Source organism: Geotrypetes seraphini, chromosome 8 (assembly GCF_902459505.1).
Source record: "Geotrypetes seraphini chromosome 8, aGeoSer1.1, whole genome shotgun sequence".
Lineage (NCBI taxonomy): Eukaryota > Metazoa > Chordata > Amphibia > Gymnophiona > Dermophiidae > Geotrypetes > Geotrypetes seraphini.
This window is the reverse complement of record NC_047091.1, coordinates 34,874,906-34,887,791: the sequence shown is the minus strand read 5'-3', so window position 1 is coordinate 34,887,791 and position 12,886 is coordinate 34,874,906. Positions and strand designations below refer to the sequence as shown.

The 12,886-nt window shown below is 46.4% G+C and overlaps 1 protein-coding gene across 2 annotated transcripts in view; it reads right to left on the bottom strand.

Moving 5' to 3' along the window:
- Positions 1-6,981, bottom strand: part of LDLRAP1 (low density lipoprotein receptor adaptor protein 1) — a 100,082-nt gene extending 93,101 nt beyond the window's left edge. The window contains exon 1 of one of the 2 annotated variants that reach the window (XM_033954457.1): positions 6,776-6,981. In XM_033954457.1, coding sequence (XP_033810348.1) covers positions 6,776-6,860 — 85 coding nt within the window. In that variant the 5' untranslated portion in view covers positions 6,861-6,981. The remainder of the gene's footprint in view (positions 1-6,775) is intronic. The other variant, XM_033954456.1, reaches the window with a different exon arrangement.
- Positions 6,982-12,886: the final 5,905 nt, after the last annotated feature.

The window sequence follows — 12,886 nt, the reverse complement described above, 5'->3', positions numbered from 1 at the left end:
ATATTCATGGTGGAGATCTGAAAACCTGACCTGGCTCCCCTCTCGCGGACCAGAATTGCCTACCCCTGTTGTAGGTCATTAAGAGGAGTTTTAACTGTATGTGGAAGTGAGTGTGGATGGAGGGCCAATGAAGCGACTTGAGGAGGATAGGGGTAACACGAGAAAAACAATACTCTGGTGGAATACAAGTCGTGCATTTGATTTTACCATTCTTCAGAGGCAAGATAACTTCAACAGCAGGTAACGTATGAAGATCCCTACAGCTTGAGTAAGTCTAGTTTTTACAATTTGACTGTACGTTCCAATGTGTGTTCTCTGCAAGCAAACAAGGATATCCTTAAATAGTTAGCATTATATTTTAATAAAATTGTTACAAAACAGCAACCAGAACATTGATTACATATAGTTAGACCAGGGGTAGGCAATTCTGGTCTTCGAGAGCTGGAGCCAGGTCAGGTTTTCAGGATATCCACAATAAATATGCATGAGATAGATTTGCATCTCAAGGAGGCAGTGCATGCAAATCCATATTCATTGTGGATATCCTGAAAACCTGACCTGGCTCCTGCTCTCAAGGACCAGAATTGCCTACCCCCGAGTACAACTAAGCCTGCCAGACAGCTAGGGAAAATACTCGAGTAGCCGATTACTATTCGATGTACTATGCTACTGCAATAGGAGTGGGGGGCAGTCCTCCCTGGGCGCCATGTTGGTAAGGGCACCAGCAACCCTCCTCCTCTTCCCACTCCTCCCCTCACCACGTGTGCGTTCCTTCCCCTCTATCTTAGGTGTGTCAAATGTTGGTCCTAGAGGGCCGCAATCCAGTTGGGTTTTCAGGATTTCCCCAATGAATATGCATGAGATCTATTAGCATACAATGAAAGCAGTGCATGTTAATAGACCTCATGCATATTCATTGGGGAAATCATGAAAACCAGACTGGATTCCGGCCCTCGAGGACCGACATTTGATACCCCTGCTCTAAATAACTAGTTGCTCACCGCCACAAGCAACTTCAACATGTTCCTCGTGACTGTGTCAGCTCTCCCACCGATGTCGCTTCCAGATGCCACGCAGAGGAAGTGACGGGAGGAGCACATCGATATTGTTGCCCGCGGGGGTGAATTAGAGGTACGGGGAGAGGAGGGGGGAATGCCTCTCACCCTCACTTTGCCACCAATGCATTATATATCACTTTGGGTGAATCTTCATGAAGAGGCAGTTAATATAACCCTAATAAAGTAAATAAATGTATTTCTCCAGCATAACCTCTGCCATCCCAAGGTTGATGCATCACAGCAAGGCTCAATGTTTACAAAATAAGGTAGCACAGGAAAAGCCATTGCAATCAGGAAAACCACTTCCTGTAGAGCTTTCACAGTACAGTTGCTATTGTGAATGACAAGTACGAGACACTGGGTTTAACTACAGCAGGCCGACTGCATCGCTGCAAATTAATCAGACATCAAACACGTCAAATGCCTTAACCCTGATCTTGTTTTGTTTGATAAGTTGAGGTGGCTGGGACCGAGTCCAGGAGCAAAAGGTACACAGAAGTTACAGTCTTGCTCTCTACTAAAACTATTTAAAACCCAAGGACCCAATACCTAATCCAGGGGTGCCCAGACGGTCGATCGCGATCGACTAGTAGATCAAAGGCAACGTGTATCGATCGCATTGCCTTTGCGATCTTGTTCTTCCCGTCTTCAAGCCAGGCCAGGCGCGTACAAGCGCCGGACCCAGAAGCCTTCACCTCCGACAATTCTGATGTCGAAGAGGAAGTTTTGGGCCAGCCAATCGCTGCTTGGAACTTCCTCTCCAATGTCAGAATTGACATCACTGGGGGGGCGGGGGAGAAGGCTTTTGGGCTCAGCACTTGTATGTACCAGGCCTGGCTTGGGGAAGCAGGGAGAAATCGGTGCTGTGGCTTGGGGGGGCAGTGGGAGAGAGAAAGACAGAAAAAAAGGGGGCAGGGGGAAGTAAGAAAGAAATAAAGAGGGGGCAGGGGGAAAGAAAGAAAGACAGAAAGAAAAGGGGAGAGGGCAGAAAGAAATATTGGATTTACAGAAGGAAGTGCAACCAAAGATTCATGAAATCACCAAAGGTAGGAAAAATGATTTTATTTTCAATTTAGTGATCAAAATATGTCCATTTAGAGAATTTATATCTGCTGTCTATATTTTGCACTATGCCCCCTTTTACTAAACCGCTATTGCGGTTTTTAGCACAGGGAGCTGCGAGGGGGTATATTTGTCTATTTTTGTATAGTTGTTACTGAGGTGACATTGCATAAAGTCATCTGCTTTGACCTCTTCAAAAACCCGCGGAATATAAATTATTAACATTTTCTCTGCATACAGCGTGCTTTGTGTTTTTTTAAAATTTTATTGTTGGTAGATCATTTTGACTTGGTCATTTAAAAGTAGCTTGCAAGCCAAACCAAGGAGCACAATATAGTCCTATGTGACCAAGCGTCTACATCAGGCCATCAAAACGTTTACAGAAGCATGCTGGGACATCAACTTGGCATCTTACAGAAAGGCATTAGAGTGAATCCAGAAAATGATTTGGAATAAGAAGTGGGGCTCATGTTCCTTACCATAATTGTATACTTTGGAAGCTTAAGGGATGCACATTGCACTGCATGCTTGGAATTCTACAGGGGGGGGGGGGGATTTGGCACTGATCTACACACTAAAAACATTACTTTCATTGTTCTCTGCAAGCCCTGACCTGTATGGCATGGTAAATTCTTCTGTGCTGGGAAAAGGAATGGGGGGGAGAGCAAAGTGATTTGATCCTTTTATTCCGAGCTAGACACTAGTAAACCTTCACCTTCCTAAAAAAGGTAAAATCCACCAATGTCTAACGAAAGGGGGGGCATGATCCAGCTACAGTTTATCGTGTCAAGAGATTCGCCCACTTTCGGCAGCTGAGAGGCTGAAGTCCACCTGCAAAATCCGATCCTTTAGACAAACATTTGTGACCTGGCTGATGTCCTAAATTCCCATCATTTAAGCCTGCCAGTGTGCTTTTGAACGTTGAGGCCTTAAACGCTTCAAGTCGTTTTCCAAACCTCCCTTAATTACCTTTGCTTTTGGGAGAGAAGACGACAGCTGAAGAGAGCCAAGTTCATTGCTTGGTTTTTATTTTACAGTTTTCATTGATTGGCTGGCAAACATTTAGCAATTCTCCTCTTTGACCAATATCTGAAAAACTCTGGTATAATTTGGTGGCTGGTTATTTCTCTGCCATAAACCAACCAAAAAAAGAAGGGGGATGTCGGGATGTCCTACCAGCTCAGCTGATCGGGGCTTGCCCTGCTGTGATCAGCTGAACTGGCAGGAAGAGTCCCAATTCCTCCCTCCCACCCACTGACTGATCTCCCCCAGTCCCCCTCCAAAGAAAGCACCCCCAACATCCCTAACACCCCCTGCATGAAAAGAAAGGATGGCAGGAGCTGGCCACTCCCTACTGCCGATAGGCTCCTCCCAGTGCATCCCAGGATGCAGTGGGAGGAGAAGGGCATTTTGAAGAAGCAGCTCTAAGTCTCTAATTGGCTCAAACCCTGAGAAAGCCTTGGAATGCACTGGGAGGGAAGGTATCCATTTTGAAGAGGCAGCGGGCATCCCTCCTGATGATTTTTCATCCAGAGGTATAGGGGGTGTGGGGGGGAAGAGACAATTAGGGCTCCCTCTGCCGGTTCAGCAGGGGAAGCCTTGATCAGCTGAGCCAGCAGGACTCCCTGAAGCCAGTCTTACTTGCGAGGAAACCTTTTGTGCATCGGGTCCTAAGTGTTTAAAACGGGAGTGTGGGGTGACAAAGGGAAACGGGTGGAATCAAAAAAAAGGTCACCCCCCAGAAAGTGCAGAAATGCAACAGCTGAGGGGTAGATAACGCCAACATCAACAAAAGGGAAGGGGAGCATAGGCAAAACACTATACAGGACATACCAGTAAAACATTGCTGGAATGTGACAAGCACAAATGCTTATAGTTTAGCTAATAAAGTTCAGGATCTGCAAGCTCCGATGTTAGAAGCTGGATTACGTAGATCTTATTGCTATCGCATGAGTGGGATGCAAACATACCAGTCTAACACCTTTTTTGAAAGGCTAGAGATGGCCAAAAGGATGGAGTGGTGGCACTATATGCGAAAAATATTACAGCAGCTGAAATACGGGGTCCTGGGGAATGGAAGAAGCGTTATGGATCAGCTGGAAGAGAGATGGAACCTCTATACCAGTGGTCTCAAATTGCATGCGGCCCGCCAGGTACTATTTTAAGGCCCTGGTTATGTTACCATTGTTCTGGAACGTAGCCCGCCTCACTGCTATAACCTCACGCATGCGCTTTCCTGTGTCTGTACGCAATTGTGAGGTGGAATGGAGAGGCCAATCGCGTACAGACGCAAGAAAGCGAATGAGTGAGGTTACAGCAGTGAGGCGGGCCTTTATCTGCCGTCATGTTTCTATGTTAGGTAACCACTGAAGGCAGTGCAGCTTGTGCGTGTGTACGTAATTTTGTGAAATTCAGCACCTCTCCTGGCGTTGACTGCTTGATGTAAGATGGCGGTTGTATCCAGTGCTGGAGGAGGCGAGAGCTGAAGGCAATTACTGACACGACCACTGGACACTTAAGGCACAAGTTTTCCAGGCACAAATCAGATACCGATTCTCCCCTCTACAAAAAAAAAAAAAAAAAGGCCTAGAGGACTACACCAATCGAAATCACAATGCTGCATGAGGTAAAACTTGTTATACTTTATAAATCTTTCCTTAATTGCTTCTGTTGGTTTTTGTCTTTCTGCATGTGGCACTGCTTTCAGCTGTGTATAGCTGAAATTATCAGAAGCAATTAGGGAAAGATTTATAAACTATAAATTACATTACATTACATTACATTAGGGATTTCTATTCCGCCATTACCTTGCGGTTCAAGGCGGATTACAAAAGGTTAATTTAAAAAGAACAGAGTTACAATGATTAGCTAGAGAGGTAGATTGTAGATTTTATAAACATTTTGCGGGTTGTTGAAGGTGAGGTGGTTTGTAAGAGAGTTAATAGGTGGTCATAGTGGAGATTCTTTTGTTATAATTAGTGTAGTAATGGGTAGATCAAATGTCAGTTTTAGAGTTACTAAGAGGTCGTGGTGTTATTGCTGTTTCAGGAATTTCTTGAAAAGTGTGGTTTTTATTTCTTTTCTTTTTACCTCATGCAAAATTGTCATTTTTTTTTCTGCGGCCCTCCAAGCGCCTACAAATCCAAAATGTGGCCCTGAAAAGGGGTTTGCGTTTGAGACCGCGGATCTACGGCAGCGGAGCATGCCAAGAACCTTAGTGGTCCGTCACTTTTCCAGAATCAAGATCTCCTCCCTCATCTAGAAATAGGCAAATCCTTAAGGATAGGGAGCATCCGTGCTGGTTATCAAACTCTTACCAGGAAGAGCGCCACCCTAAGGCAGGACCTGAACAATTCTCTAGTCTAGCCTGAAAAAAAAAAAAAAAGGCAGAAGCAGTTGAATAATTTCTACAACATTGATTTTCTAAGCTTAAAGCTGCTGGTCTAGAAAATATTGCAATTAGAAAGAGGAAAGGTATGAAGTCAGGTCCGTAAGGTCAGTGAGGTCCGTGTTTTACCCCTTCCCCACTTTTAAGTCTCAGCATAGGGAGGGAAAAGCGTTAGGATCCGTCAGCGCTAAACTCTCATAGAGGTCTGTCAGAGCTGGAGACTAAAAGTGGCGCGAACCTCAGATTTTCAAGGATGTGCATTCAGGTCCGCGAGGTCAGATGCACTGCAGACCTTTGCACACATTTAACCTCCCCTCCCCCAAACCCAGCTATTTGCCATCCAGTGTCATATGGTGGGGGCTCTCAGAATCAGTGCGGAGGGAGAGATCTGGAGGAAGGGACGATCGGGCTAATTAGCAAAAGCCTCCCTCCTTAGCCATTAGGGAAGGCAGCGCAGGGGGGGCCTGAGCTGAGTGTGCAGGGAAAGCGGTGGAATAAGCTAAAAGACAGACTTGTCAATGCAAGGACCTCAGATTTTTAAGGCTGTGCAGTTTTAGATCCGCGAGGTCCTTGAGGTCCGCGTTTTACCCCTTCCCGGAGCTGAAAAGTAAAGCTACCACAATATAAAAAAAGTTTACAAGTGCCACTGTTGCTTTAAACAGCAACAAAATTAAATAAAGCCAAATGTTAAATTGCATGTTCCTCCCTCACTGCTTCCTTGTCTGGTGAGCCCTTTGCCTGCCACTAGCCTGGCCCTCTAACCAGAGATGTTGGGCACTACAGGAGCTCCCTGGGGGCAAAGTGTTGATGCCAGACATGGGCTGCTGGGGCTTTAAACCTTAGGTAGCAGAGCTGGGCGTTACCCTCCCCACTTTGCCCCCAAAAGCAGCCAGGTCCTAGGCTCTGGGACTATTTCATGCCAATTAGATTTTAATCATTTAGACACCGCATATCCTACAATTCTATGCAAATTAGTCAGGTTCTCAAGCGTTTGTCCCTGTCCTAGTGAGCTCCCATGCGAGTTGCCCAGGGCGGAATTCGAACCCACAACCTCGGCAAGACCTGGACCCTGACCTCAAGCTCCTGCACCGGGGAAGAGCGTTACAGAGCCGGCACAAGCCGTCGGGCTTCCCCGGTGCAGCCGGGGCCCATTCGACGCACTGCAAAGGGCCCCCGGGGGACCCGAGGGAGCAGCGAGCCGGCAGCAGCGAGCCGGCAGAGTTGCAACTGTGGCCCGACCGGGGCCGGGCAAAGAGGAAGAACTTACTCTTGTGCCTGCCGGAGCTCCACGACTGCTTGGCAAGGCTCGGGCTCCGGATGATGGCCCTCCCCGCCGATTTCAGAGCGTCCATGGCTGGCGGAGGAGCCGCCTCGGTCGCCCCCCCGGCCACCTCCTCGCCAACTTTTCTGCACGCTCGCCCCCCAACTCCCTGGCAGGGCCGCACTAAACTTCCAGCGTACGAGGGTTGGGGGGCGGGGTTATTTATGCAAATCGGAAACCCTGGGGCGGGGCAGCGCGAGCTCGGGGAGGGGGAGGAGACAGGGCCGGCTCAACCACTAAGCAAGACTAGGCGGGCGCCCAAGGTAGCAGCTTTCGTGGGACGGTAAAGAGCAACTGTGGGAAGGGGTAAAACGCAGACCTCACGGATCTGACCTGCACGTCCTTAAAAATCTGAGGTCTGTGCCACTTTTAGTCTCAGCCTAGGACAGGTTATGGCTCTGACAGACCTCTATGACACTTTAGCTCTGACGGATCCTAATACTTCTCCCTCCCTATGCTCAGACTAAAAGTGGCACAGACCTCAGGGCAAAAGTTTTGCCACTTTTCGTCTGACCCAGCAGTGGCAATTCTTATCTTCTTATACCCAGAATGTGGCACATCATCCCCCCCCCCCCCCCATCTATTAGATCACTAGACAGTCTTTGGAACTTCACAAAAGCCATGAAAACCTTCCTCTTTACAAACCCAGTTCCTTGAGGATCTCTGACGGATGGATCTCAAAGGCATGACCTAAAACTCCAGACAGAATCTCACTAATACTCACATGAATTACCACTACATTCTCCGATAACAAACTTGCGCCCATTTACCTCCATGTGATATCTATACGGAATGTGCTGCAATTAAATCCACCCGATGTCCACTAAGTCTGTATTTTAAGTCTGCATGTTATGTCTAGTCTGTAATCTAAACCCCTTTGTCTATACTGTAAATGCTGTAAAGTCTGTATTTCTCACCAAAGTATGTCCCTAACCATACTATGAATGTGCTCTTGTAACCCGTTCTGGACTCCTGTGGGAGGACAGGCTAAATAAATAAATAAAAAGATGGAAGATTTGCCCAGGGGCACCATGTATGTCCAAGAAGGAGTAGAATCTATCAGTGAAGGGAAGATGGAAGGAAAAGAAAAACTGGAGTCCCTATGGATAAAGATTCCTAGACAGAACGAAGCAGACACTAAAATTGGCCTCTACAGACGGAAGAAACAGACACAGAAATGATAGAGGAAATCGACCATGAATGTAGAGCAGGTAACGTAACGATCATAGGAGACTTCAACTTTCCGGGGATAAACTGGAACCTGGGAACCTCAAACTGCAGCAGGGAAACAAAGTTCCTGGAAATAATAGAGGACTGCTTCCTAGAACAAATGGTGGGAGAACCGACAAGAGGAATCACAACCTTGGACTTAGTCCTAAATGGCATAACTGGAAGGACAACAGATGTGGAAGTCACGGTTCCGCTGGGGACGAGTGATCACAACATGATCAATTTTAAAATTGGCATCGGGAAGGGGAAACGAACCAAGACCCAAACCACAACCTTTAATTTCAGAAAAGGGAATTATGACAGCATGAGAGCCATGGTTAAAAAACGGCTCAAGAAAAGGACAGCCGAAATCAAAATGGTCGATCAAGCATGGTCCCTACTAAAAAATACCATCACTGAAGCGCAGAATCTCTACATTCCGCAGATAACCAAAGGAAGGAATAATAAGAACAAAGGAGAACCAGCTTGGCTAACAAAGGGGTGAAGGATGCAGTAAGGGAAAAGAGGAACTCTTTTAAAAAAATGGAAACGCGAACGAACAACGAAGGCCCGGAACAGTCACAAGGTTGATCAGAAGTGTCACAAGGCGGTAAGAGATGCCAAAAAGGTCTATGAGAAAAAGATAGTGCAAGAAGCCAAAAACCTCAAGCCCTTTTTTAGATACATAAAAGGGAAAAAAAAACAGCAAAGGAGGCAGTGAGTGGGCCCTCTCGACGACCAAGGAAGAAAAGGGTGCATCAAGGAAGACAAACAGATTGCAGATAGGCTAAACTCATTCTTTGTGTCTGTCTTTACCAAGGAGGACACTGCATCAATGCCCAAAACAGGGAAAGTATTCAAGGGAGGAATTGAGGAAAGCCTCACCACAGTGAATGTGGACTTGGACATGATATACTATCAGATCGACAAACTAAGAAGTGACAAATCCCCTGGACCAGATGGAGTTCACCCGAGAGTGCTAAAGGTAGAAATCGGAGAGCTATTACAATCCCTAGCTAATTTGTCAATTAGAACCGGGCAAATACCAGACGACTGGAAAATAGCAAATATAATCCCAATCTTCAAAACAGGATCGAGAGGAGAACCAGGCAACTATAGACCTGTGAGTCTTACGTCGGTGCCTGAGAAGATGGTTGAAGCACTAATCAAGGATAGCATAGTGCAACACCTGGAAAATCATGACCTGATGAGAGCTAGTCAGCATGGCTTCAGGAAGGGGAAGTCATGTTTGACGAATTTACTTCAATTTTTTGAGAAGGTGAACAAACAAATCGACAGCGGAGACCCGGTGGATATAATATACTTGGACTTCCAGAAAGCGTTCGACGAGGTTCCACACGCTAGGCTTCTGAGCAAACTACAAAACCATGGAATAGAAGGGGATATACTAAAATGGATAGGCAAATGGCTGGAGAACAGATTGCAGAAGGTAAGCATAAATGGGAAGTTCTCGGACTGGGAGAAGGTGACAAGCGGTATGCCCCAGGGCTCGGTTCTTGGGCCCATCTTATTCAATATTTTCATAAATGACCTGGAAGAGGAAACAACAAGTAATATAATCAAGTTTGCAGATGACACTAAACTATGTCGGACAGTTGGGTCACACATGGACAGCGAAGAACTCCAGAGAGATTTGAACCAGCTAGAAAAGTGGGCGGAAAAGTGGCAGATGAAGTTTAATATAGAAAAATGCAAAGTGATGCACCTGGGCAGTAAAAATAAGGAACATGAATATAAAATGTTAGGTGTGACATTGGGCAAGAGCGAACAAGAAAGGGACCTGGGAGTACTGAAAGACAGGACCCTGAAGCCGTCGGCTCAATGTGCAGCGGCGGCAAAGAAAGCAAACAGGATGTTGGGCATGATAAAGAAGGGAATCACGAGTAGATCGGCGGACGTCATAATGCCACTTTACAGAGCAATGGTCAGACCACACTTGGAGTACTGTATCCAACACTGGTCTCCCTACCTAAAGAAGGATATAACCCTGCTGGAGAGGGTGCAGAGGCGAGCCACGAAGCTAGTAAAGGGTTTGGAGAATTTGAGCTACAAAGAACGCCTCGGAAAACTGGGCTTGTTCACCCTGAGAAAGAGAAGACTGCGAGGGGATATGATAGAGACTTTTAAAATAATAAAAGGATTCGACAAAATAGAGCAAGAAACACCGTTATTCACGTTGTCAAATGTGACTCGGACAAGAGGTCATGGACTGAAATTGAGGGGCAACAGGCCCAGGACAAATGTCAGGAAGTTCTGTTTCACACAGCGAGTGGTGGACGCTTGGAACGCACTCCCGGAGGAGGTTGTGACGGAAACCACCATTCTGGGATTCAAGGGCAAGTTGGATGCACACCTTCTTGCAAATCACACTGAGGGGTACGGGTAAACAGGGTCTTCATCAGGGAACAGCTAGCTTAGCCTCCGCGTGTGCAGGTCGCCGGACTAGATGGACCTAAGGTCTGATTCGGTGAAGGCATTTCTTATGTTCTTGTTAGACAGAGGCAGGTGCCACCTTCTAAATTAGCCAAGGACCAGAATCTATTTGCTCAGGTGCCTTTGAGGACTTGGACTCTGATTCTGGAAATCTTTTACCTCAGTAAAATGCCACCTGCCTCTGCCAATCTGATTACACCGGTCTAACGTAGCTATCCTTTAAAAGTGAATCCCTTTGTACCTGCACTCGGACTGTGGACCCTCTTGAGATCCCCTCCAGTTTCATTTTAGAGAGTTCCAGGTGTTTTCAACTGAGGTTCCAGCAAAAACTACTGGGAAATGTCCCAGAAACACCAGGGAGGGTTATTGCACGGCCCTGATAGCCCCAGAGGCATTAAAAGGTATGCAGTACATAAAACAGGACCCATGTTAACACCTGGCATATATTATTAGCAAGGCTACTGCAAGATTAAGGCCTAGATTCACTAAACTCACCGGTCTGGATCGTTGGGCGATTTGTGGCCAAGTTCTGCCGGGCGACCGATTCATGCAAATTATTTGATCGGACGCATGCCCCACGGATCACTGCAGAGCGATCGCGACACATGCGCAGACCATCCTGGTTGGCTGGAGATGGCACAAGCGAGGTCAAATCAAAGGGAGAGGGGTGACATACCCTGTTTTCCCGAAATTAAGACCTATCCCGAAAATAAGCCCTAGCATGATATTTAAAGATGCTCCTAATATAAGCCCTACCCCCAAAATAAGCCCTAGTTAAGATTGACCCCGAAGCCCTCCCCCCCCTGAATGTCCCCAACACTCCCTGACTTCATCCCTGACACTAGTGCTGCCCAATTCGCCGAAAAAATCAAACTTGTTAATTCAGCAACTCCCACCCCTGTTGATTTAGGAGGCCTCGGAACGGAGGTATGTCATTCTCACGGTGGGAGGGTCGGTGGGGTTCTGCTGCACAAGGGTATGGGTGAGAGGGGAGGAATGATGCTGCACATGGGGTGGGAGGGAAGGAAAGAGGAAGAATTGGGGTAGAGGAAAGGAAGGGAGAGATGATTGTTGCACATGAAAAAAATAAGACATCCCCTAGTGTGTTTTTTGGACCCCAGATTAATATAAGACACTGACTTATTTTTGGGGAAGCACGGTAGGTACAAGCAGCTCCCAAAAGGAATCATTTTTAAATTTGTACAGGCAGAATGGAACAGAACACGCTTTAAACACGCGGGTTAAAACCACGGGCTCGAACTGCGCTTTTTGCACAATATATTTTAAAAGGGGGGAGTATGCATATGTACAGTTTTTTAATTTTTTATGTTGATGGTTGTTTTCAGGGCGGCAGAGAGCAGGAGAGTCGCCAAGGACAGTATTTCGGATTGGCAAACCCAATCAGTGTTCCTTCTTCTGTTTAGTGAATCCATGGCTTCCTACTTATGCATGGCACCGGATTGGAGCTTGATCGCATAGCTGTTTAGCAAATCGGGTCAGGAAAACGATCGCAAAACCATCGGTACACGATCGGTAAGTTTTGGGATTCCAGCCCCGAGTGCCCTACATTCACACTCACTGTTAAAAAATACCTTTTGTTCCCTGTTTAAGTTGTGCAAAAGTTTTGCCGTTGACACACAACGCAGTTAGCCAGACTTCTGTGCACTGTCTCACACTCCATTTAATATTTTGATTTATGGTTCTTTCTATTTTATGTGTTATGATTCATTGCAGACTGCTTGGTGGCTTATAGGGAGAGCTGGAATTGAACTGTGACAAAGAAATGAATGGGAGAAAAAACCAGAAGTCTCCATGAATCAGGCCTTTATGATCTGAAATCTCACTCCCGCTGGAATGTAGCAAGACATTCTGCGTTCCAGAGAAATAATTTAGCAAGCGAGACAATATAGGGCAGTGTTTCATCAGACTTGTTAGGTATCCTGCAGAATTTTGGTCTTCCGCAAGTCAGGTGGGAGAGTGTGGCACAGTGGTTAAAGCTACAGCCTCAGCACCTTGGGGTTGTGGGTTCAAACCCATGCTGCTCCTTGTGACCCTGGGCAAGTCACTTAATTCCCTCCCCATTGCCCCAGGTACATTAGATAGATTGTGAGCCCATCAGGGCAGACAGGGAAAATGCTCGAGTACCTGAATAAATTTATATAAACAATTCTGAGTTCCCCTGGGACAACAGCATAGAAAATGGAATAAATAAATGGTGTGAAGAGTTTCAGCTTCTGCTAACCACAGCTGGTATTGTGACATCATAATGCCTCACTCCACCAATAAGAGCCAACCTCATCAGTGATGTCACAATGGCTTGATTGTCCTGTACTTGGCTCACTTCTGCTACGTTTTGATTTCTAGAGTGGCCCAGTGGTTAACGCTACAGCCTCA